This window comes from Malaya genurostris, chromosome 1, assembly GCF_030247185.1.
Source record: "Malaya genurostris strain Urasoe2022 chromosome 1, Malgen_1.1, whole genome shotgun sequence".
Classification (NCBI taxonomy): Eukaryota; Metazoa; Arthropoda; class Insecta; order Diptera; family Culicidae; genus Malaya; species Malaya genurostris.
Window position 1 is genome coordinate 142,430,010 of NC_080570.1, and position 27,069 is coordinate 142,457,078.

Sequence of the window (27,069 nt, forward strand, 5' to 3'; positions counted from 1 at the left end):
TTTCGCAAAAAAAGGCTTCACTTGATCTCGATTACTGTGAATTTCACACAGCGAAAAGTGCACAAATCTAAGCAAACTGTTCTTGATTTGCAGTAAACTGAGGATATTTCCCTACGATTTGCGAACAACAAATCCTAATAGTTCTTTAGAAAACTTTTAGAGCCATTAGAACGGCTGATATTGTGCAATGCTCTCCACCGTTGTTTTTTTCCCACTGCTAATGACTGGCAGCTGTGACGTAATCGCTCTTGTCGAAAGCGTGCAGACGACACAAAACACATCTGCTCGCAGTGGCGATTGAATCCAAACTGATTGAATTTTTGTTAAGAGATTTCCTTTTATGTGATTTCGTTTGTAGCTTTTTCACTAATGGGCGGTCCTAACGGCTATAAAAATAGCCGCATACAGAATTTTATTGTCGATTATTTCATTTCGGATTTGCATAATTTATTGAAAGAAATTATTAATATGCTGTAGGGATTCGGTTCTAGCATTCACAAGGACCAAATTTAGGAACTCAATTTGGTCCGTCGCTGCTGGTTGATGATTCCACTCCCACGACGTCTGGTTCCATCGAACGCACGAAAAGAAATGATCGATTTTCGACCACGGTTCCCCTTTTATACGCATTCAGTTGAAGATATGTGCCTGACTACCTCAAAATCGTCGTCCTTGCGCGAAAAACCCAAGCAAAAGTAAGGTGTTTTCCGCGTTGTTTTCAAATTTTAAGAAAACTTTGAGTTGTTTGTGGTTATCGCACTCTGTTCAAAATATTATCCTGAATTCCTGATCATATTTTTGTTGAAATGGTGAAAGAATTATGTTGCTACCATTAATACAAGTCGAGATATTCACGATTAAGTTCTGCCCATTCTTCCATATGGCTAATTTTGAAAAGGCGCCCCATAGTAAAGTAAGTCGTATTCACGACAAAAAGAAAAGTAGAAGATTTTCTACAGTTTTTTCCCAACATGCAGAGCTCCCCTCTCCACAAAAATAAACAATTTGTTACCATAAGCGACAACGTTAACGTTTGTTTGTTTTCACTCACGATCAGTGCAGTAAAATTTCAATTGAAACTGCATGTGGAACACATTGACGATCTCTCTACCAGGGCTTGTATTGTGAATTCTCAAACGAACGAAGCAACACAAAACATCTGCTGTGAACACTTTGCTTGACATAGCTGAATGAGAGACCTATATTAGAGAGAAACTGGATGCGTGAGAGTATATGCTACTGAGCAGACCAATTCCCCATGTCAAGTAAATTGTCTGTGCTCTCAGTCTCAGTTAACACATGAACTAAGCAATCCATGACAATGTAATGAAATGAAGGGTTCGCTCTCGTTAGTATTGTACGAGAAAAAAGACCTTGCTTCACGGCGTGCTACAAGACGCGAAGCAAAGTCATATAGGCAATGTTTACGGTTTATTTTTGAAGTGTAGGTTTACAGAAGTCATTTTTAACATAATGTTCGCATTCCAAGACCAAATTTGATCAAACATACTTTAAACATTTTATAGCAGACATTTGCATTTGAGCCCATTTTCAAAACGATCAATTTGTTTCTTGGCAGTTTACACTGTGTATATATCCTAGAAACACTAAAAGCAATGTTCTTTAATTTATTATTCATCGGAACTAAAAGTTATGAATCTAGTTTCGTCATAGGCATCTACATGAGAGCCATTCATCAAATGCTTACCTCATGAAGCATAGGTCTCAGCAAGCGGGCATATTCATGAACTAATGAACGAACGAAGCAGCTCTTCTTGCTTGGGTTGAGCTGTGAATACTACCTGACATACGAATGTGTTGCAATTTGCAAGCCCTGCTCTCTACTGCAGTAAACTTCACACTCTGACACACACAACGTTCGCTGACGTACCGAACGGGTAGCATTCAGTTCATCACTCGTTTCTCGTCCAATCGAAGCTCATTTTAACCACCGTCAGTTGATCTCTTGAAGTAACAAAAACTCTCTTTCAATAGTGTGAGAGCGGCCTTCAAATGAGGTTCATGTAAACATTCGAATCGGTTCAAGATAATAGATGAAAGGCAAACCAGATAGCTGAAATATCAATTACAGAATACACAAAAATTAATTGTTTTCTCCTTCAGTTTTCATGTTTACTTCATTTATACTTCAAATCATTCGAACTTGTTCACTTCCAAGAGCGAAGGCAATGAAGCAGCTAGACTACACTTGGCACTTAAAACTGAGCAAGCAAAACTTCAAATGACTAGGTACGATTATTCAACTGACGATGAATTCTGGTAGCTTCACTTGAAAATGGCAACAAAAGTCAAATGAATTAGAAGGGATAAGCTGACAGTCAGTGGCCATAAATTTCAGTTTCATGTTATATAATTCGATTGAAAATGAAATTTTACCGCACTGCTCACGGTACGCTCTCAATTGGCATATTGTCGCAAAACTGAAATGTAGAGGCGCTGCTTATTTAGAGACGATACTTTCAGCAAGAGCTGTCAAATCGGTAGGAAAATTTTTAATTACTTCATATTTTCAACGTTTTCTTATGAAAACGGGCAAATTCATTTGAAAAATCATAGTAGGAGTTGAAGAAAATGTTTTTACCCTGAGGTGGCAATGTTGATCTTAGCTCATTGTGGGAATTCTACCGTTTATTTAGAATAGAGCATTAAACTTGGTTTGATACCATTTTTCAAATGCCTGAAAATAACAAATAAAGTATCCAAAATAAATAGTACTCGATCGCTATACATTCTAATACTCGAGAAATCAACATTACACTGGTTTCTATTTAAAAAATGTTGATCCGAAAAATCCTAACCTTACCCAATTTCACACATTTCTGAAGATTTTCCATATTTAATCGTAGTTTACACTGAAAAAGTAGTAGTAATCACTTTGAAATCGATTTTCTTCTACTCCGACTGGACTTTTTATTGCTGATATCTCTTTTTACTTTTGAATAAACGAAAAATCACTACTGCCGATATGAAAATTTCCGAAAAAATCCTCCTTTTCTTGGTTCCATTTTTCATTGGCAGGTTTCGCTACCAGTAAATCAGCTTTGCGAAAATGTGCCAATCGAAATGATATCAAGGCAATCTTTCTTGCGCGCCGCCTAATTGAGAGTTCTGTCATTTTATAAGGTACCGGAAGAACTCTACAATAATTCGCAATCAATCAATTCAATTGTTTTTGGCACCCTTATGTCTTATTATTTGTCTTTGGTATTACCCTGTTTGTTGGCATGGAACACGGAGGGCAAAACTTACGAGAAGAAACGAAATGACATTCGCCCTTCTTTGATATACGAAGATTCAAATTTTTCAAAATTTCTAAAGAAAATTGTGCGTTTTTCGGAGCATTTAGTCCTAGGAAAGGGAAATTCGGTTTGTTTACTTTCGTAAGATTCGACTTTCTTCAAAAAACAACTTACATAGAACATCAATCAGCACCACTTGTATACGACGGGCAGATTCCCCCTCAGACGGACATTTTTGCCTGCATTCTGCCAGAATTTCGACAAAAGTCTGGCAACAATGCAACAACCGTTTCCGACAAAGAATTTCGTCTGGCGATTATTAACGGCTCTGTTTCTGCCGGATTCTTGCCACACAAGACTGGCAGAACCGTTTTTGATCGGTTCTATTTATCAATTGGTTTATTTTTTCAATAAAAAGTTCATATGCAGGGCAATACATTATTGCCTTTCGTGTATATTTACTATGGAAAATGTTATTGCCAATAACATTACTTTCTCACTACCAAACATCATATTTAAATCTCATTTACCTCGTCCTAAGATTTTTTTGTATGAACATGCGGGATTGATAAAAATCAACTGAGGCCGAACAAAAAAAAAGAAGGAATAGTGGAATAAGCAAGACACGAGAACGACGCAATTTTGACAGCAATCGGAATGCAGCCAGGCTTCCGCCGATTGCAAGAATTCCTTACAAGCGGGATCAGTCATGTGGCTGAAAACCTGATGGCGCTATCATTGTCAACTGCATGTGACGTTTATTGGCTTTCAAATGTAAAACTCAAAACAACTCAGCGCCTACTATGTTGTACTCTATGTAAAATGGAAGGAGTAAGTGAAAAAGCCGTGCGAAATGCAATCAGGAAGTGCGGTGAGGATAAACCGAAAACCGGTCGAAAAAAGGTCCTGCTAACCCTCAGTTCAATAAACGTATACTGAAGGCGTTCGAGCAAAAGAAGGAGGTTTCAGTTCGGGATGTGGCCAAAAAAGTGGGCACTTCGAAGCCAAATGTTCTTCGTGCTAAAGAACGTTTGAATCTTCGAACCTATAAGAAGCAGAAACAACCAAAACGTAGTCCGAAACAAGAAGCATCGATCAGGCCGAGGGTTCGAAAGCTGTACAATTCGATTCTTGCTGGAAATATGAACTACATAATCATGGATGACGAAACCTACGTGAAACTCGATTACAAATCCTTGCCGAGACCACAAAATTATACGGTGCGATAAGGGCAAGTGTTAAACCAGTCCGAGACATCGATTGAAGTCGAAAAATTTGGTAAGAAAGCTATGGTCTGGCAAGCAATTTGTAGCTGCGGTAAGATTTAGAAACCCCTTCATCACCACTGCTTCAATGAACAGCGAAATATACATCAAGAAATGTATACGAAAACGACTTCTACCCATGATTCGAAGCCACAAGGATCCTGTTGTCTTCTGGGCAGATCTTACTTCTTGCCACTACTCGAAATCAACGGTAGAATGGTATACTACCAAAAATGTCACTTTCGTCCCAAAAGACATGAATCCACCAAATTGCCCACAACTTCGACCAATTGAGGAATTTTGGGCATTAACGAAGGCACATCTTAGAAAACATGTCTCGGTAGCCGAAACCATTCAACAGTTCGAGAAAGATTGGAAAAAAGTGTCGCCAAGAAGTCTGTACGGAATTTAAAGAGGAACATTAGCAAGAAGGTGCGCCAGCTAGTCTACAATGGCTAAGTAGCAAATGTTGAGAATAATATTCTGTTGTTGTAGACAGTATATCGAATAAAATTTGTGAATTATTTACAGCGAAATCAAACAAAAACAAAAAGAAACAATCATTTGCCTAAGCTCTTTATGGTTGTTGCTCTATTCAATGTTTATATTCCCTGGTGCTTTGACAATTTCCACATGACAGCCCTTCAATCACAGTACTATGTTATTCTGCCGTCAGACAGGTAATTTGAATAAATCAGTATGTATTTTAATTCAGTTCGATTTTGCCCGTGCCATTCTCAATATTAGCGCAAAAACTTTGCGACACAGAGTGGACCGACGGCACACATCTCTAACAATACGCTGACAGCCAGTACCGCCCCGATGTTATCACCATCGAATCGATCCAAGCAACCGAACGTCCTATTATAAATAATTCATTTCCGCAGCATATGAGGTTTCACTGAGTTTCAGCCATAAGCTGCTTTGTTTCCTGTTCCCTCTTTTGCGGAAAGCTGACAGCAGCCAAAATCCCGACTACAATCCGTGCAGTGCATTGCATAATAATAAATTCTATCAAATTTGATGAATGTTTCAATATTCACGAACTCTTCTCTCGTTCTCGATTTCCATCATTCTACTTTATTCACTGTTCTTTTATCTCTTTTTTTTCCTGTGTCTTCACTATTCTCACGGTCTGGCATCCCGGAACCGTAACTATATATGTGTTCGACGTTGCATTTCGTATGTGCGTGTGTGTGTATGTGTATGGTGTACATCTTGACTGCAATTCGGTGCAATCTAATATCTAACACAATCCACTCCGCACACGTCTCATCATCATCAACATCACCACCTCTACCGGCTGACATAACGACTTTGGTCACTTTGATACTATATAACGTCTTAACGCACAAAACACACACACACACACAAAATCAATCTCACACACGTGCAGGTACTGCAAAATCGCGGTGTGTTCCAAACTAACAAACTGGTAGGATCGTTCAAGCTGGATGTGGCGACCCTGTGGCACCAGAGAGGTAAGACGGCACTTTAGATACTCAATTTACCGGTTTAGTTCTTCCCGTCCGTCCGTCCGGACCGACCCGTAGTGAGTATGGCGAACTTGTTTATGCTTTTGTGTTAGGCTTTTTATTTCTAATTGAATTCCACTGTTGCTCAATGATTTGTTAAATGCTTCAAACATTCCGCCGTCTTGCTAAACCAATTATTTCGGTTGATTCAGTCTGAAAAAAATGCCAAAAACGACCGCGATGAAAGTGAAAATTATAACTTTGAAAACATCGAACGAACTGTCAAAAACCAATTATACGCTAATTCAAATTCATCAAGTATTCAAGTAAATCAACAGCCTACTAGCATCCGACTTATTCGCATGTCTTTTCATCAGACAGTCAACTACCAGAAAGAGCTGTTTGCTTCTCAACATGCTATTGATGAGCACTTCCGGCCACTGTTTGCTTGGCCAGGAAGCAATTTCCTTTTGCCATCAATTATTACTCTATTCACTGAGTGACGTGTGGCCGGGCCAATGCCAAAACCACTAGTTGAATCAGGTTCACTGGCAAATACCCGACTTCCCTCATTGTGGAGTACTCGCCGTATTGTCAGTGCATTTGATATGAAGTGATATTGAAATCGTGGAGGTTGCCCGTTAAAAGCCAACCCGGAGAGTAGGGGCGTATCGCATTTATTGCTTCCTTCCTACTTGGCTCCGGAGTGTCATCCGCCAGCTCCAACAAGCGTCAGCTCGTGGTCGTATCCTGCTATAGCATGGAAGCAGACAATAAAAACTAACGACACCCATTTATTTATCCGTCCATCATTTCACCCATTTCCCTCTTGCATAGTTCCACGGCACCGCATGGCTTTGCTTGCTTTTTTTGTTTGTTTGTTTGTAGTAGCTTCAACTTGTTGCCGGAAGTAGCATGGAGTGTATTTACCTGTTGTGTCATATGCTTTCCCGTGGAGAAGCATTCATTCGTTTAATGTTTTGGAGTTTTTTTGCCGAACGTAAATTTAATTTTCGAAAAACTCGTTACATTTGACAGACCATCAGTTCTACCACAAATGGGCTCTGCTAACGGATCCGGAGGATTTAGTTTCCGGACCGAAGGGCTATCTGAAGTGTGACGTCGGCATCATTGGCAAAGGCGATACGGTGAAAGTTCCTCCGAAATCGGAAAAAGATCCCGATGATATCGAGGCGTAAGTGTTGGTCGAGTTCTAAACCGAATATCCCCATTTAATATCTGTCCACCGTAGCAACCTCCTACTGCCGGATGGAGTTCCCATCGAACGACAGCGAGCCAAATTCATCGTCAAGATCTACCGAGCCGATGGTCTCCCACGGATGAACTCGTCCATCATGGCAAACGTGAAACGAGCGTTCACCGGGGAATCCAAGGATCTTGTAGACCCGTACGTGCAGATTTCTTTCGCCGGACTATCCGTAAGTAGCCGTAACTCGTCAAAGACTGCCAGAAATTTCGCTACCACTTTGTCAATTGTCAATCAACAGGGTAAAACAAGCGTCAAAAAAGCATCCTACAACCCGGTCTGGAACGAACAACTTGTGTTCACCGAGATGTTTCCACCGCTCTGTCAACGGATCAAAATTCAACTGAGAGATGCAGACCCGATGAAGCCTTCCATCATCGGAACGCACTACATCGACTTGAAGCAGATCTCCAACGATGGGGAGAAGGGTTTCCTGCCGACGTACGGTCCTTCGTTTATTCATCTGTACGGATCAACCCGAGACTACAATCTGTTGGATCAGAACTCTAATCTCAACACCGGTCTCGGCGAAGGAGTTAGCTACCGGGCACGACTTCTGATAGCTATTCGAACCGAGATCACCGATAACATCGAAATGTTGGCCGACAAAAACGGTAAACTAACTAAATTTTAATCCACAAAAACGTCGACGCTAATTTCCTCAATATCTCTTTTTTTCAGTGGAGCTAGAAACCACACTACCCATCTCGGAGTCATCGTACTGCAAAAGCGATGACTTCTTTCTGTTCGGCAGTGTCCTGGAAGCGTCGATGATTGACAAAAAGGTTAGCGATCGACCGGTTTACTTTGAGCTAAGCATGGGCAACGCCGGTAATTCGCTGGACGGACACAACGAAAGTGCGGCTTGTCTGAGCGATGAAGACGAACTGGAAGCCGTGGATACGACCTCGTACAGCAGTACTACAAGTGCCTCGAAGCCGATCTCGCACGACAAAAATCACTTCTTTCTGCCCTACTGGGACAACAAACCGTGCATGGATGTGCGCTGTTCATTTCCGGATCTGCGGAGACGGATGTACAACAGCAACATGATCGCCAAAATTACCGAACGGATGGAGATCGGGCTAGCGGAAACGAATCTACTGATCGAAGATGAAGATCCCACGGCTGAAGTGAAGTTGCGGGCAGTGCTGGAAGAGGTAGCCACCAGCTGTAACAAGTACGTGGCGATAACGAAGGGCGCGCTGGTTGGTCCCGGCACGGGAAAGACGAAATTGGACAAAGAACGGATGAAGCTGTGTCTGCGGGAGGTGGAATCGATCGGCAACATGTCTCGGAACCTGCGGGCTTTAGTAACCAAAAGCTCGATGAAGGAACGCTACAAAACGGCTCACAGCTATCTGAGCAAGCTTCGGTTTTTAGTGGAGGATCCTCAGCACGCCCTTCCGGATGTGTTCGTTTGGATGATTGCAAATGGGAAACGGGTAGCGTATCATCGGGTAAGCGCTAGAGATCTCATCTACTCGACAACGGAAGAGGAAAACGGAATATATTGCGCTAAAGTTCAGACGATTTTTTTGAAATTACCGGGCAAATTATCGGAGGGCCCGGCTGGTTGGCAGGTTCGAGCGAAGTTACACATCTACCTCTGGTTGGGAGTGTTGAAACATAAGAAATTCTTCTTCTCTGGACTTCCCCGTGGTTACGAGCTATCCTATGAACTGAAGAATGCCGACAAACCGAACGTTCCGGCACCTTTGGATGTTCGATATGTGGAGAAGCACGTGTTCCAGATGCGAGCCCATGTCTATCAAGCCCGGTCGTTGATCGGTTCCGATGCTTCCGGGTTGAGCGATCCGTATGCTACGGTTTACGTGACGGAGCTTTCCCGAACGACTCAGGTTATCGAGGAAACACTGAGCCCCACCTGGGATGAGCTGCTACTGTTCGATGAAATTGTGATATACGGAGCGAAGGACGAGATCAAGAGGGATCCACCGACGATTGTTATAGACATCTACGATCAGGATAAAGTGGGAAAATCCGAATTCATCGGTAGGGCATTGGCCAAACCAAGAATCAAACTGAAAGACAATCACTACTCGAATCCGGTTCTGGAATGGTTCGAAATTGTTCGAGGATTGGACAACGCTGGTGAACTGCTAGCTGCGTTCGAATTGCTCGAACTGGGTTCCGATGATATTCCACGGTTGACGGATCCGAAGTACATTGCCACCGAGTTTCGTGGTGATAAGATGGCACCGTCAACGATGACGATTCTTCCGGTTCCGCGAGAGGTACGGCCGAATCTCGCCCGCTTTCGGATCGAAGTGTTGTTCTGGGGTTTGCGTGACGTAAAACGAGTTCATTTTATGACCGTGGATAAGCCTAGAATTGATATCGAGTGTTCCGGGAAAATTCTGAATTCCAGCATAATTCAGAATGCGAAAAAGAATCCAAATTTTTCCAACATGCTTAAGTTTCTTGACCTAGAACTTCCACTGGAAGAACGGTACGCACCGCCTATCACGATCCGTGCCGTTGATTGCCGATCATTCGGACGATATACCCTGGTGGGAACCCATCAGATAACCTCCATTCATAAATACATGCACCGAGCTCCACCGAAAGACGAAACCCGACGCATGAACCAGTGCGGCCAGATAGTGCTATCGAGACAAAACGACTTGATGCCAAACAACACAACCTTACCGACTGACAGCGCCATGATGAAGTCCATGTCCGGCGATAGCCTCACGCTGTACGGTGCGGCTTGTGTTAGTAAAGTGGCTAAAGGTAAAAAGACGAAAAAGAAACTTGAACACGAGGACACCTTCGACACGGATGACGACGACGAATCGAGCAAAGACTGGTGGACCAAATATTTCCTTTCGTATGAGAAACTGATCGAATCATCCAAACCGTCATCGAATTTCCGAGGCTTGGAAAATCATGTGGCGACAGCCACCGTCGAAGGCGGAAAGAAACTCGGAGTCAAAACCTCAAAGTTTGTATCTAAACTCAGTCCGAAATCAACGCCGAAAAAGATAGTTAATCCGAACACGGCCACCTGTCAGATCTATCCGTGTGAACTGGAAACCCTTCCGGAATACAACAATTTCAAAGAATGGTTGCTGGCTTTTCCCTTGTACCGTGGCAAGAAAACTGGTGACAGCACCGAGGACGATAATCGGATTGTAGGTTTTTTCAAGGGTGCCATCAAGGTGTACAAACTTCCGATAGAGAAGGGCATGGAACCGGCTTTCGCACCCACTCTTCCACTGAACGATCCAATTCACGTCCTGGTCAGGGTGTACGTTGTCAAGGCCACCGATCTACACCCGATGGACCTAAACGGTAAGGCCGATCCGTACGTTGTGCTACAGCTGGGTAGCAAACGGGTTTCGGATAAGGAGAACTACGTCAGTAAACAGCTGAATCCGGTTTTCGGGAAATGTTTCGAAATCGAAGCAACCTTTCCGCAGGATTCGATGCTGACGGTGCAAATTTATGACTGGGATTTGGTGGGATCGGATGATTTGATCGGTGAAACCAAGATCGACCTGGAGAATAGATTCTACAGTAAACACCGGGCACTTTGTGGCATCGCTGCACGTTACGAGGAGTATGTGACTGCCAACGGGGGCTTTGTGCTGAACTGTCAATAATCGGTGTAATTTTGTTTTCAGTACGGGTTACAACCAATGGCGCGATCCGATGAAACCAACGCAGATTTTGACGAAACTATGTAAGGAGAATAAGCTGGAACCGCCTCAGTATCTGCAGGATCGGGTAACAATCGGAAGGTATTGTTTTATGTTCACCAATGAAGAAATTCAAGCGTGGAACAGTCCCACGACATGCAAGTTTCGGGATGAACATTTAGCCCTAGCAGTTTTGCACCGATGGGAAGAGGTTCCTCGAGTTGGTTGTAAGGTTAGTTGAGCGATTTGGCTTAAACGTATTTAGTGTGTAACATGTTGATTTTCATTCACAGATCGTACCTGAACACATCGAATCCCGGTCGCTGTTCAGCTGCGACAAACCCGGAATTGAACAGGGAAAACTAGAAATGTGGGTGGACATGTTCCCCATGGATATGCCTTTGCCGGGTCCTCCCGTGGACATTTCTCCTCGAAAACCGAAATCTTACGAGTTGCGAATCGTCATCTGGAATACGGACGATGTTGTGCTGGAGGATGACGCCTTTTTCACTGGCGAAAAAATGTCAGATATCTACGTAAAAGGGTACGGTTACTGGTGGGAAGGATTCGGAACTAAACTAACGATAGTTTTTTTATTTGTTTGCAGATGGTTGACCGGTCCTCAGGATATTCAGTCCACAGACATTCATTACCGTTCGCTGACCGGCGAAGGCAATTTCAACTGGCGATTTATCTATCCCTTCGATTATTTAGCGGCCGAGGAACGGATTGTGCTCTCCCGTAAGGAGTCACTCTTCAGTTGGGATGAAACCGAGGTGAAAATTCCCGCCCGTCTTGAACTGCAAGTCTGGGACGCGGATCATTTTTCGGCGGATGATTTTCTGGGGGCCATTTCGCTGAACCTGAATCGCTTCCCACGGGGAGCCAAATCATCCAAACTGTGCACCCTGGATATGCTGAAAACCGAAAACGTACCGATGGTGAACATCTTCAAGCAGAAGCGCGTCCGCGGCTGGTGGCCATTCTTCATCAAGAAGGAGAACGACGAGATGGAACTGACCGGTAAGGTGGAGGCGGAAATCCATCTGCTGACGAAGGAGGAAGCGGAGAAAAACCCTGCCGGGTACGGCCGGAACGAACCGGATCCACTGGAGAAGCCTAAGTTAGTATGCATATTTGTTATTCGAACGATTTCGGGTTCAATTTTCAGTCCGTCAATGGCGATGAATTTGGGTACTAGTCTGCCATTGAACAAATATTTTGACTTTTTCCAGATAGCTCTCCAATGCATTTTGCCTCATGTAGTTCCAAGTTTTCTTACGTGAATACAAACGGGACGTGAATTCTCGGTTGTTTTTTTTAAATGGCCGTATGAGCAAGTAAAGTTTTTCTTGGTTTAGTTTTTCTTTCAATTCTTGTGACTTGTGAATATTATGATTTTCATAGATTTTACAATGCTGATCGAAAATGTTCTTTGAAAAAATGACAGCCGCATTTACGCATAGAAAAATCTCGCCACCTATCCATCGTAGCATCGTGGATTGATACGATGTCTGATGAAAGTGTCATTGACTTTAATGTCATTTCCGCTTGATGCCAAACCTGACACCGTTTCCAGTACAACTGCTGTCAAACCGTATGTTTGAAACCAGTTTGTAACCTAGTGTAAACGTTATTGAACTGAAAGTCGAGTCAGTTTCGAATCTGATTCTTATATCGGGTTTACTTACACCGCCGTTGCAAAGTATGAACTCAACAAAGTTTCATGAAAAGCGTTTGTGCAACGAAACTATCCTTGGTCAGCTTTAGATTTTCTGAAAGCTAAAACGACATAAGTGACATCCGTCGCAAATCGGCCAACTTTTTGCCTTTCTATATAGAAATGGGATGACTAAACAAATTTCAACAAGCTTTCGCTCATTTAACTACTACCAAATACAAATTATAATACGGAGTAGTCCGACAAATTTTCAAGGACACATTTTGCATCGTGCGGTACATTGTCATGATACACTGTCAGAGTGACAATGTACTTTAACGAATTTCCTATAAAACTAGCAACACTGAAGGGTAAGAAAAAGTTCACTATTAGGTTTTTTACCGTCACTGCTAACCTCAATCGGATGAACACATTTTGACAGTTCAGCAGTACGGTTTGTAAATAGAAATTTCTTTTGTTTGTTTATTGACAAATTGGATCAGACCATGTACGGTCCGTATCGCCTAAATAAAGTTTTAAAACATTTGTTCACGATTGAATACGGTTCCTTTTTGATATTTATTAAATAAAAGTGACTAGTTGCAAAGTGTAAAGATGATTGTTTTAGATGTGCTCTTCGATTTTTGTTTAAGCTTGTTTGTAAACAGTACCGCTGAACTGTCAAGAATGAATACTTGTTCATTTGTGTCGTCACGATAAAAAACCTAATAGTTACTGTTTATTATAGTGAAAAATATGTAAACATATTACTTACATATTTTGATCCTTAGGAAAACTATGGAGCGAAATTTCGGACGACCCTATTCGTGTGTCACATCCCTCTACTAAGCAATTTCTCACCATTTCAGAAGCTTCTCGGTTTATTAGCCGGCGATATTTAGCCTGATTGTTGCTGTTTAATACAGCAACGATAAACAAACAAGTTTGTTTTGCACCGTAGCAACTAGCATAAAGCGTTGCCAGAAACGATCTCCTTTCACATTTTCAGACTATCGCAACGAAAGGGAGATATTTGCTAGGCTTACTTGTTCATGCTGTGAACCAAACATTGGCGATTCGTTTATATGGGACTTAGGGGTGTTATTATTTGTATTTGCTACTACTACTACTGGGTCATAGATCAAGTTCGAAGATGAGCTTGCTATAACTGCAAGTTCCGAGTGGTTTGGTATAAGTGACATAATCGACAATACGCTCATTTTATCTCTCCACTCAATTTTCTCTTTGATATTTAGATAGTTCTGCTGATTAATGTGATGAAAATTATAACACTATTAATCTCTACATGGCTTTGAAATTCAAAATTTAAAGAAATTTCGTCGACATATTTCGCTCCAGCAAATTTTTCACCAAAAGCTGCTCATCAAAGTCCGTGACTGTTACTATAAAGCGTGTATCCGATATGATACTATTAATTCGCCATAGGTTATCATTTTCTCGAAACCACTTTGGGAAATTTTATCTAAAAAAGTCTGTTTCTGTAATAGAATTATATGCTTTACCGCGGAATTTTGTCAAGAGTCAAAATGTCAGATGTATGATAGAGCAATACAAGGAAGCGTAATGATTATATGCGAACCGAGTCATACAACCACTATACTGCCGACTCTAGTCATAAATGTCCCATATCCTATGAGATGAAAAATGGGAAACAAAAATTGAAAACATATAACATGAATTTTTTTACAAATGTATTGACATACTTTTGACGGTTCTTTTCCATTTTTTTGACATTAGAGCTGACTTTGATCAAGTTTAGCTTAGTTGGCTGCTCGTGAGTTTGTTGTGATAAATCTAGAACCGATTGAAATGCGCAACCTCTATAACTTACAAAAATGCTACGCGTGTGACACTTCGTTACATCCATAACTTACAAATCAGCAATGCTCTTCAACACCTGTAGCTTACAAAAAGTAACGCATGAAACGTCTTTGAACACCCATGACTTACAAATTTATCGCTTCATAACACCTCGTAACAACTATAACTACAAAAATATGTTACCTGCGTTATCTGCTTCGTAAATCGTATGAATTACGAAAATAAACGCATGCTACGCTCTGTAAATTCTATAGGTTACTAAAAGTAATGCATGTAACGCTTCGCAACATTTATGACTTGCAAAAATAACACATGTAACACCTTAAATTTACTAAATAGTGACGAAAGTAACGCTTCGTTACTTTTGCGGCTTAACGCATGTAACGTTTCGTAACTCATAAAACTCACAAAAAAGTAACGCATAATACGGTTCGTAACGTTTACAACTTTGAACAAAGTAACACTTAATGCTTCGTAACGCTTTTTTAAGTAACATTTGTAACACCTCGTAACGCATATATCTTACAAATAAGTATCCTATGTAACGCCTATAATTTACAAAAAATAACGCATGTAACGCTTCGTAGCACCTATAACTTACAAAAAATAACGCATATTACGCTCCGTAACGCCTATAACTTCCGAAAAAGTAACGCATGTAACGCTTAGTAACGCGTATAACCTGCAAAAAATTAACGCATATAAAGCATCGTAACACCTATAACTTTAAAAAAGTAACGCTTCGTAACGCTCATACCTTACAAAAAAGTAACGCAAGTAACGCTTCGTAACGCCTATAATTTACTATAAAGTAACGCATGTAACGCATCGTAACGCCTTCAACTAACAAAAACATTAACGTTTGTAACGCTTCGTAACGCCTATAACTTATTAAAAACTAGCGCATGTAACGCTTCGTAACGCGTATAACTTACAAAAAATTAACGCATCGTAACGCCTTTAACTTTAAAAAAGCAACTCATGTAATGTTTAGTAACGTCTATAACTTACAAAAAAGTAACGCCTATAATTTACAAAAAAGGAAGTCATGTAACGCTTCGTAACGCCTGTAACTAAAACAAAGTAACGAATGTAATGCTTCGTAACGCCTATAACTTACAAAAAAGTAACGCTTCTTAACGCCTATAACTTCCTGATAAGTAACGTATATAATGCTTCACAACCCCTATGATTCACAAAGAAGTAACGCATGTAACGCTTCGTAACGCCTGTAACTAAAACAAAGTAACGCATGTAGCGCTTCGTAACACCTATAACATACAAGAAAGTATCGCATGTAACGCTTCGTAACGCCTATAATTTACAAAAAACGAAGTCATGTAACGCTTCGCAACGACTGTAACTTACAAAAAAGTAACGCGTCTTAACGCCTATAACTTCCTGAAAAGTAACGTATATAATGCTTCACAACCCCTATATTTAACAAAGAAGGAACGCATGTAACGCTTCGTAACTCCTGTAACTTACTATAAAGTAACGCATAGAACGCTTCGTAACGCCTGTAACTAAAACAAAGTAACGCATGTAACGCTTCGTAACGCCTATAACATACAAGAAAGTAACGCATGTAACGCTCCGTAACGCCTGTAACTTATAAAAAAGTAACGCTTCGAAATGCTTATAACTTCCTTATAAGTAACGTATATAATGCTTCGCAACCCCTATGATTCACAAAGAAGTAACGCATGTAACGCTTTGTAACGCCTGTAACTATAACAAAGTAACGCATGTAACGCTTCGTAACACCTATAACATACAAGAAAGTATCGCATGTAACGCTCCATAATGCAAGTAACGCTTCGTAACGCCTATAACTTACAAAAAAAGTAACGCTTCTTAACGCCTATAAATTCCTGAAAATTAACGTATATAATGCTTCACAACGCCTATGATTTACAAAGAAGTAACGCATGTAACGCTTCGTAATGTATATAACTTACAAAAACGTAACGCATATAACGCTTCGTAACTCCTGTAACTTACTATAAAGTAACCCATGTAACTCTTCGTAGGGCCTATAACATACAAAAAAGTAACGCTTCGTTACACCTATAACATACAAGAATGTATCGCATGTAACACTCCATAATGTATGTAACGATCCGTAACGCCTGTAACTTACAAAAAAGAAACGCTTCGAAACGCCTATAACTTCCTGAAAAGTAACGTATATAATGCTTCACAACGCCTATGATTCACAAAGAAGTAACGCATGTAACGCTTCGTAACTCCTGTAACTTACTATAAAGTAACGCATATAACGCCTGTAACGTCCAGGATTTGCAATAAAAAGTAATGCATGTTACGGCTTTTAACGTCTATAACTTACAAAACAGTCACGTTTGTAACGCTTCGTAACGTCTGTAACTAAAACAAAGTAACGCATGTAACACTTCGTAACGTCTAAAACTTACAAAAAAGTAACACATGTGTTGTTCCGTAACGCCTATACCTTACAAAAAGTAACGCTTCGTAACGCCTATAACTTCCTTAAAAGTAACGTATATAACGCTAACTCCTATGATTCACAAATCAGTAACGTCTATAACGCATCGTAACGCCTGTAACTTACAAAAAAGTAACACTTCGTAACACTCCGTTATGGCTATAATTAAAAAAAGTATCGTAACGCCTATAACTTACCAAAAAGTAACGCTGGTAACGCTTCGTAACGCTTATAACTTACAAAAAAAGTAACACTAATCATTCTTTCGTCACAGATTATATTACAAAAAAGAATCGAAGAACATGACGTGTGTCAATGTAAGCTTTATTAAGTAATATTTTCATTTCTTCCTGACTTCCTCATTCACAGTATTGTCATTTATGAAAATTAATAAGACAAAATTGCGAAATTACATTTTCTCATTCACTAAATAATGAAGCAATATTTGAAACGAAAAAATGTACAACACGATATGTGAAAATCGCTAACACTTACGGTGTTAATTTTCGCTTGATTCATAAGTCCTGGTATTATGAAACCCTCAAATGCGTTTTCCCCAGTCTAACAAAAATCTGAGTAGATCTGTCGTTAAATATCATTCATTTCACAGCCAGCTTTGGTGTTGGTAAATTTACATTGTCAAAACTATTTTTTCCGGACGAAGCAGTTGCTCCCCAGTAAGACAAGCTGAGACAACTCGAGTAACGATTTTGGATATTCGACGCTTTGACGTCTTCGGTATTATACTGTTTTCTCTATCATAAAAAGAATTTGGATACACTAACATCGTTTCTAACCGCATAAAGTCAACTGTCGATAATATATCGTCCAGAGTCCATGAAGAGCAAGAAAATCTAGAATTAAAATCCAATTTTCTCATCTTGCCTTCAGCTCCCCCATACCATATCTGGAAGAGTTGCCAAACCTAATATGTTTGAAAATTTTATAGCAATCTAGCTCCCTTTGCCATAAAAAAGCGCCGTGGCTTGGATGAAAAGTGCGGATAAAAGCTCAACAGTTTGCTTACCTCCTTTCTCCTCTTCCACAGCCGACCGGACGCATCGTTCATGTGGTTCCTGAATCCGCTCAAGTCCATCCGGTACATCGTCTGGCACAACTACAAGTGGCGTATCATCAAGGGTCTCATCATCATCGGACTGGCGATCCTGTTGCTGCTGTTTTTCTACGCCATTCCGGGTTACTCGGTGAAGAAAATGCTCGGAGCGTAATCATCGGTTGGTTTCCATTCGAATTTGCATAAGACTGTGGCTTTTTATTTGCAAACTGTGGGTGGATCCTCCGCAGATGTACAGACTCTTCAAACAGAATCCTTTTTTTTCTCCTGCGAAAAAAAAACAACATAGTAATAGAAGTGATTGACATCGAATCGATTTGCATATCAGTATTAGACCACCAAGAAAGGAAGATTTTGAACTAGTAGTTTTGAACTTTGGAATCTAATCGCTCTAACAAACAACCAATTGATTGTAGTATGAATCCAGTTATATCATGTAAATATCGAGTATCGAATGCTATTTGCAAATATTTATTCAGATATTCTCTTCATCTACAGAACAGCAGTCCGATTTCTAAAATATCACAATCAAAAATATTTATTAGAAACTCTAACAAAACTAGGGAAGGAAAATCATCATGAAATATCAGAGATTTTCTATACCGGTATTCAAACTATGAACGGATCTTTTATTGTAGTTAGAAAAAATTGTACAAAACCCACATATACACACACAAGCGTGCACATACAGCAGCCCAACCACACACACCGTTGTGATGAATCTCCCATATCAGCTCGAAACTAAGGAGCTTTGATTTCTGACCAATCAATTAGACTTTAAAAAACACACACAATTCACCAACTCAGATACCATCATAGTAAACAAAAATGAAAACTGACAATGTAAACACCCACCCACAATTTTGAAGTGTCACTGAAATTTCACGGCACATACGCGTCGTTAAATATGAGAATTTTTTGTTATTTTATAGTTCTTTAGGAATAATATGTTAGGTTTGTTAGAATATAACAAAAAAAATCCAGATTAATTGTGAACATTTTAACTCTATTTAAAGAACGAGTTGACATAATGAATTTTATTTTGTAATATTTCCTGATGAGAATTTCTGTTAATGAGAGCATCTTTGCTGCTATGTAATTATAAAACTCGAACCTTGATACTTCACTTCAAAAGACTACTGTTTGAACAAGTATTTGAAAAAAATAGAGGCACCAGTTTATTGCTGACAGTACCGTAACAATCAAAAGAGAAAGACAAAAAGAGCATTTATCTTGAAAGGCATTATTCTTCACAATTTTATTCAAGTAAATCATCTTACACTTTAAACGTCATACCAGAATCAACACAACTGACCGAATCAGAGTCTACTGAGAATTCCCAATCACTGAGTTGACAGCTAGGTGGGAAAAATGCGTAAACATCATTAAAATGTGAAGTACTGATCAAAGCAAGCTATGACAAATTACCAACAACAACAACAAAAAATGGTGTGAGAAAACTCCACACCAGTATTCAAATTTTCTTTAACGAGAACCGTACAAAGGAAAGCACTTGTGAATGTGAAAGTTGTTTTTCGTCATGTCATAGTCTGTTTTTTTTCTTCTCATCGCTGATCTCTGAAGTAATTCCATGGCACAACGGCAGCTAAATGAACAAGCTTTATTTACTCTTAAACAGTTCACACAACCTAGCTAGCGTGTGAATATCAACACCAAAAACCAAAAAAAAAACAAAATAAAGGATATATTCATCTTGTTGAAATTTTAAAGTATATGAAAAGGATTTTTCTCTATTAATCTACTAGCAGGAACGTAATTTGTTACCTTAATTAAGATATTCTACATTCGAAGGCACACAAACACATCTACATGAACCAACAAAAAAAACACACTGAACAAAATAAATTGAACTATGAATCGTAGCTCGCCATCCGCCATTACTGTCGATCGATCCGAACTTCCAAGAAAATGCTGTCATCCCGGATGTAGTGCTCGGACCGTAACACCTGGTGCGGTATGTGAACGTACTGGTTCTTCTCGTAGTGCTGATTCTTGCGCCGTGCGAAGATACCTTTACTGAAGTCCACCACCACCACCCCCGTTGACCGATCCTCCGGTTGATCCCGCAGCGTAACAGTACCGCGAATTGTACAGGGCCACTCGAGCAGATTGTCGTAATAACCGGAGACCACGATGAGTCCCACGATCAGGTTGCGTCCCCGCCAGGTACCGATACCGTTGAGACTGACCTCCAGCTGGAATTGGAAGAAACTAATATTCCATATTTGCTTAGTACGCATTTAATCCTACCCTCAGCGTATAGCCGAATGGTTTATCGCAAAACAGCGGACTTTTCAGCATCACTTCCGTTTCCTGGGATTCCTTGAAGCGCTTGTCAAACTGATCAATCCGCCAGATCAGATGACCGTCGGTGTTCTGAATCACGACCAGTTTGTCCTGGTGCTGCAAATGGACCTGCAGATCGTCCAGACACTGCTTCGTATAGTACGTCTCGCGACGATACTTTTCCAGTGTCTTCTGCGTCCGATCGCTCGCATCTTCCGTCTCGTTGACGGTGTTCAGAACACCCTTCAGCTCGTAGTCCAGCTTGGCCTGTTTGTCCAGCATCTCCTGGATGACCATTCGCATCGGGTCCGACTCACCGCGCAACTCCGACACCTGCTGTTTGATGTCCTGCTGGAAGATACTGAAAAATTTTACCATGAGTAATCATTTATAGACTTCAGCATTTACTGTCAAGTTGTTTCAACTAGATTTCAGTGGCCGACGTTGAAACGTTGCAACGTTGCAGATTGTAAATTCTGCTATGAATCGTACTGTGCAATTTTCAAACTCAACCTCGCAATAAGCAATTTTCAAACTCAACCTCGTTCGATTTTATACGTATTCAAATAAATATCCTGTATTCGGTTTTGATCTGTCAAAACTTTCCTGAGTCCCAAGGAATAGCATCAAACTTTAATAAATCCCGTAGAAAACTTAATAAGTCGTCAAACTTCCGTCAAGTAGGTAAAGCATAAATATTCCAGCAATGGAATGGTTATTAGATAAGCACGAGACTCTTACCGTTACAAAGTTCATAAGTATAATTCCAGGTCTGTTTTCAGTTACATACCGTAGAACGGTTTATCAATGATTTGACATGATGATTTAAACATACCTTATGATCAAATAAGAACCGGAATTTTCATTTTAAAATTCCCGCGCTTGTCCAATCGGTAAACTTTTATTCTCTCGACGTTGGCAACACTTTTATACACATTCTGTCAAATTGCGAGCCGTTGTTCTAAATTTTCATCCATTATAAAAATCGCCACACGAAAATTTTTAAACTTCTTTGTATAGACGCCAAACAAAAACTAATCGTACGATATGCGTCAAAGTTTGACAGAATGTGTATAAAAGTGTTTCCAACGTTGAGAGAATAAAAGTTTACCGATTGGACAAGCGCGGGAATTTTAAAATGAAAATCATAAGGTACATCAAACTGAAAACCGAAATGAGACAAATTTGACTTACTGTAAACGTGTCCAAAACAAAATTTTTCGAGAGAATGAGACTCTAGAGAAGAAACAGAACGTCTCCAATCTCAAAGATTCTATATAAAGGTTGGTTGATGAATTGCTGTACTTGGGCTCACTGGTCAGAGTCAACAATGATGACAGCAAAGCAATATAGACGCGTATTTTAGAAGGAAGTCGTGCGTACTTTAGACTTTGAAAAACCATTCGTTCGAACTTGGTTATCTACAAAACGCCTATCACCTAAATTTAGTTGGAAGATCGAGAAGATGACGTATGAACCACGATTTGCAAAAGCAACTTGGAGAAACACCTATCGTTTGAATAGCTAATATTGAACAGTTACGATGGGCTGAAGGTTCTTGAATTTGATCCCGTTGGAACCAGAAGAAGAGAATTGGCCACGTTGAGACAGATCCTAGAAGGGGCTAGCCAGTCACGTACCCAGAGGGGAGGCCCGAGGGGCTCGGGCCCCACCCGAAATCAAAAAACAGATATATAATTATCTGGAAGGTCTAAAACATGGGTTGCAGAAATAACAAGACAGTAAACGTAAAGCAACAGTTCCAGTGGAAAAGTTTAAAGTGTCTGTTAAAAACACCCGTAAAAGGCACACCGAGAATTAGGCACATATGTAATCTTCAGTAACATTATTTTTTATCTTTGGGCCCCTCCCGAAAAGAAATCCTGGGTACGGGCCTGGGGCTAGCGATTGGTGATCCTACAATCAGAGATCGGCGGAAAGAAAAACCGTAGTTCTGGCAACGAGATAAACATTCTGGTCACTAATTCTGGTTCCGCTTCCATTTGTATTTTTGTGCAAGTGACTTTTTGATTGCTCGGATTTGTTTGCTTCTAAAGTATCACAATTGTAGCAAAAAATATGGAGTGTATCCATCAGTTTTGCTCAAATTCAGTGCGAATACAACACAAAACATTTGTAAATTATTTTACGTTTCTTTTAAATGTCATATATTTGTTACTTGGTTTCAATACTCGTTACTGATGGTGAACAATGAGCAACAAGGCAAATGTAAACAAGCAGATTGTAACCGCTTTTGACCGTTCAACTGGAATCATAACAATGCCTTTGCTGATCCCTGGTTGAAGCACTACTACTAGCGATCAGTCTCGCAGAAGTTCTGTTCTCATACCGTACTCATACTCATACATTTGTATACAAACGCGTACACATGTTCGTTGATACAATCAAACACTCGATGTTCGCCTACTGCTAAACAGTGTTTCTAGATTATCACAATGTTCATTCCGGAAATTATCGATAGACATATTAGTAATTCCTACAAATGAGTTTTTAATTAAGAACATGAAAAATCCCATTTTATAATCAATATTTTCTTCACTTCACCGTTTGAATGTTTGTAATGATCACTAAAATTAATGATTCAAAAAAAACACCCTCCAGTATCTTGCAGGTTGGATAGTTCTAGAAGAAAATCCAAAAAATCATGGAACACAACTTTGAACTAATATTAAACAAACAAACACTCTTGTTGTATTTATTCATTGTCAAATGAATGAAAATAAACGGCAGCACTGACATCCTCAGTTTATTTCGCTCACCCTTTTCACACTCTGCTTGCTACCGAACTTGTTTTGTCTTTCCTTTTCTCACCTGTTCGATCGTACCTAACATGTACACGCAGAGAAAAAAATTGTGAACATAACCAAATTTGGGTTTCACGCAACGGTTTTTTTTTTGAAATAGTGACAAATGAAAATCTGGTTTAAAATTGCACATATCGCTGCTTTAAACTACGAAACATGATATTTAATTTTTCTCAATGTATTAGTTTGTTTCGATCAATATTTTGATAAAAATTACAAATATTTTAATTGTGCGTTCCTGTCAATTCTTTGACAAACAGTTTCACAGTTAATTCAATTGGAAAAATTTGTTTTGATTGAACGAACTCTAGTTAAAGTTGATATATGTGGCGCTTTAATTTTACAAACTTTTTAGTTAAATTATTGAACTTAATTTTAGTTTTTACAACACTCTTGTTTTTACAATCATACATTCTTGTTTTTTTTTTTTTAAGAATGAAATAATTTCTTGTAAACTAATTTGCAAAGTAATTTTTAAAAGCTTTATTTTGACTAATATTCGTTTTAAAATTCTATGAAGCTTTTGATTGATATTGCCAATTTCCAAAATATTGACGATCGAATTATGCACATACACGCAGAGAAAAAAATTGTAAAGATAACAAAATTTGGGGTTCTCACAACGAATTATTTTATTGAAATAGTGACAAAAGAAAATCAGGTTTGATATAGCCAATATTGCTGCTTGAAACTACAAAACATGGTAGTTAATTTTTCTCAGCGGATTAGTATGATTCAATCCATATTTTGATAAAAATAACAAATATATTACTTGTGCGTTCCTGTTAATTTCTTGACAAACAATTTCGTAGTAAATTCAATTTAGAAAATTAGTTCAAAATGAGTTAAAGTTAATAATTGTAGCGCTTCGAATTTACCAACAAAAGAATCTACGAATCATATTATAAATATAACAATGTGTTTCAATAATTGTACATTGAAAATCATTTCTACCTATTTTTTTAGGAGAGCACATGATTTCTCTCTAATTAATATTCTATTGTTTTTTTTTAACAAATTCTCATATCCTTTTTCATCCAATTGCAATTGAAATAAACTCTAGAATACTTTAAAAAAATATTTCAATATGGTTTTGAAATCAGCAGACTGTTGTTTAAAAAATATCATGGAATATAATGATTAATGTTATCCAAGCAACTGGAAACACGATTAGGAAAAATTTTCAGAATTTGACATCAGTAACAAGAAATGAGTTACGTTCTGGTTTGTTTTATTTTTCAAATCAATTCAACTGAACAATATTGCAGCAACGGTTCTGTTTCTGCCGGATTTTGGCCATACAAGATAGGCAGGACGGTTCTTTTTTTACTTTTTTCATTAGAAGTTTAAATGAAGGACAATAACATAGCTTTTGCACTACCAAATATGATATGCAAAGCTTCTTCTCTCAATATACCAGTATTATCTTTTCATTTACCTGGTGTCAAGACTCGTTTTCAATTTTGGATGTGCATGCTGGTTTGATGAACATCAAATGAAATCGAACAGAAAAAAGAAGGAAGAGCGATCTTGTAAGACGTGACGTGGCGAGAAAATGACGCAAATTTGCCAGCAAAATTTTGACAGCTGCCGGAATCTTAGTAGGCTTTTGCCGATTGCCAGAATTTGTCACTAGCGGGCAGCTTTGATGAACTTAACTTTTTGCTCAACATGTTTCAAAAGTGATGCCCGGTGCAGAGCTAATAAAAGTCATTTTCATTGACTCAAAATAGGCGAAAATGACAAGAAATTACTGTCACTCTCAGCTTCGCTTGCAAACTATGAGAACGAAATTCATATCCAGTCAATGACATAAGCGGGAGAGTAGTTTCAAAATTGTGTTTTTTCTTTCATTTGCCCTTTCAGTCATTTGCAGTTTTCAGTGAAAATCCAGTAGTATGCAGAGTCGATATTCAAACGAAGCTCTGAGAGTTGAAAATGACAGAAAAAGGTTTCACAATAACTTTTACCTGTTGGTGCTCGAATTTGTAGCAGTTTTGGTTTCCAAAGAGGTTCTGGGATGTAATTACTTCAATTTGTCATATTTTAGTCACAGATTTTCAATACACTGATGAAAGAATGAGAATTGATATTCTGCAATTATTCTTCTCTCATTTTTTTTATGAGAAACAAAAATGCTTCGTCTATCTTTGTTTGTTCTGTTGTCGGTCATTTACGAATGAGACAGTAAAACATTGAAAATAAGACTATTGGAATGGTTTCTTTCATTGAGAATGCGTGACAATTTTAAGCTCTGGTTCGGTGTGCTTATCATTTTAGCAAAGACACCATAATAACAAGATATCCAGCTCTCACATTTCCAGAACAAATCATTGGCAACATCGTTTTTTTGCGAGCAAGGCGCCCTCAGGCGAGTCCGCATCGAGTCTAGTACATGAAAGTAGGGCAGAGAAATGTCAAATTTTTGCGTGCCAAAATAGCAGCACTGCGCACCCATACAATTGACATGATATGTTGAATGTGACAATAGTAAGTCGAACTTACCGAATAGAGTCGTGATGATCCTCCAGCACCATATCGACGGTTTGCAGTTTGCTTTCGATCTCTTCGATGGCAGCCAGCATCTGCCCACTATCGGCAGTGTTGCCATCCGCACGTTTGCGCTGTTCGTCCGGCGGCGCTTGCCGTAAAGTCAAATTTTCCAACTCCGATTGCACGTGATTCAGGCGACTTTCAATCATCACCAATTTAGCATCTTTGTGCTTGGTCTCTTCCACCGCCGTTGGCTGTTGTGATTGACGTAGAACTAACGAAACTTTTCTCATTCTGTCTTCCATTTGATTGAACCGAGAGGTAAGTTCCAATCGCCACGATTCTATTTCCTGTTGATATGGTAGTAAATAAAATATTCTGTTCCACTTTTCAAAGTTCTGAACGAAATTACCTTATACTGTTTTAGTAGCCCATTGATGTCAATCTTACAGCGTTCGATATCCACACATCGACTATCCGTTTCTTCGTTGATGCACTTCTTCAAGGCGTTCAGCACATCTCCCACTTTGCCGGTCCATTCATCGGCCAGCTGAGTCCGTTTCTTCAGCTGACCGATGTCGGAAATCAGGTCTAACCGTTGGCTAATCTCTTCGTTCAAACTGCCACGGAGGGTTAAAATCTCCTGCTCCAATTCATGAATCTTTTCCAGTTCATTTGTGACACTATCCGCGTCGGTCCCGTTAGAGAGCCGTGGTTCTTCTCCGAACCCTTCCGGGCAACGATTAAGATGTCGGTCCATGTCCCGCCTGGTTATGTACGATCCACAGTTGTTAGGACATTTGCCCAATGTCTGACCACATACGGTTAGATGTGCCTAAGAAATACGTCATTTTGGTGTTAGTTCAAAACTTATCCGAATGGCGCAACGCATGTGTATTGCAAAATCCGCCAGACTACGATGAGCAATGTTTACATTTTTTTTATCGCAATTTGTTTGTTGGCCTACTCGATGAGTACACACACACACACACGCACCACCGCCTACCTTTCGAGCGCCACATTCCAAACAATGCGACTACTGATAAGATTTTCACTTTCGTTTTGCAACCTGTTTCAACAACCACAAAATCGACCTTATTTTCGTAACAGACTTACCTCAATTTCATCGTTTTCAAACCATTCATTGCAGAAATAACACGACGTTTTATTAAACTTGACCCTTGTTCTAGCGGTTGCCATTTTGCCTTTCTTGTTCTACCGGGAAAATTTTCGGCGTTCACATTCCTTTTTCGATCGCAAAGAGTACTAGATCTGGTCACTAATTAATTGCTTCTGATGGTGGTATGTCTACTACCGTATGTCTGTCGGGAATTTGTGCGGTTCTACCGATAACAGCACAGTCACGTTGGTGTTGAGCAGAGTTATCTTTCCACAGTGATAAGAGCCTCCGCTTCGGCGGTACACTCGGAATCATGGCTGTCATCCGCTTTTTGAAGTTAGTCGTTCA

The 27,069-nt window shown here is 39.6% G+C and overlaps 2 protein-coding genes across 12 annotated transcripts in view; one reads left to right on the forward strand and one right to left on the reverse strand.

Annotated features, from left to right (window-relative positions):
• LOC131425988 (otoferlin-like) overlaps positions 1-18,634 on the forward strand; it is a 158,793-nt gene extending 140,159 nt beyond the window's left edge. For 10 of the 11 annotated variants that reach the window (XM_058588350.1, XM_058588349.1, XM_058588347.1 and 7 more), the window contains 8 exons: positions 7,039-7,195; positions 7,253-7,439; positions 7,509-7,881; positions 7,949-10,853; positions 10,918-11,164; positions 11,226-11,476; positions 11,540-12,055; positions 17,950-18,634. In XM_058588350.1, the coding sequence (XP_058444333.1) occupies positions 7,039-7,195; positions 7,253-7,439; positions 7,509-7,881; positions 7,949-10,853; positions 10,918-11,164; positions 11,226-11,476; positions 11,540-12,055; positions 17,950-18,130 (4,817 nt within the window). In that variant the 3' untranslated portion in view covers positions 18,131-18,634. Of the gene's footprint in view, positions 1-5,921; positions 6,007-7,038; positions 7,196-7,252; positions 7,440-7,508; positions 7,882-7,948; positions 10,854-10,917; positions 11,165-11,225; positions 11,477-11,539; positions 12,056-17,949 lie in introns of all 11 variants that reach the window. The other variant, XM_058588346.1, reaches the window with a different exon arrangement.
• An 896-nt stretch (positions 18,635-19,530) lies between these two features.
• Positions 19,531-27,068, reverse strand: LOC131425989 (TNF receptor-associated factor 5). The gene is made up of 5 exons (XM_058588357.1): positions 26,718-27,068; positions 26,014-26,436; positions 25,614-25,951; positions 20,248-20,644; positions 19,531-20,192 (listed from the first exon to the last, which is right to left on the reverse strand). Exons 1-5 carry the CDS (start codon positions 26,799-26,801, stop codon positions 19,875-19,877), a joined length of 1,560 nt encoding a protein of 519 aa, XP_058444340.1. The 5' UTR covers positions 26,802-27,068; the 3' UTR covers positions 19,531-19,874.
• Position 27,069: the final 1 nt, after the last annotated feature.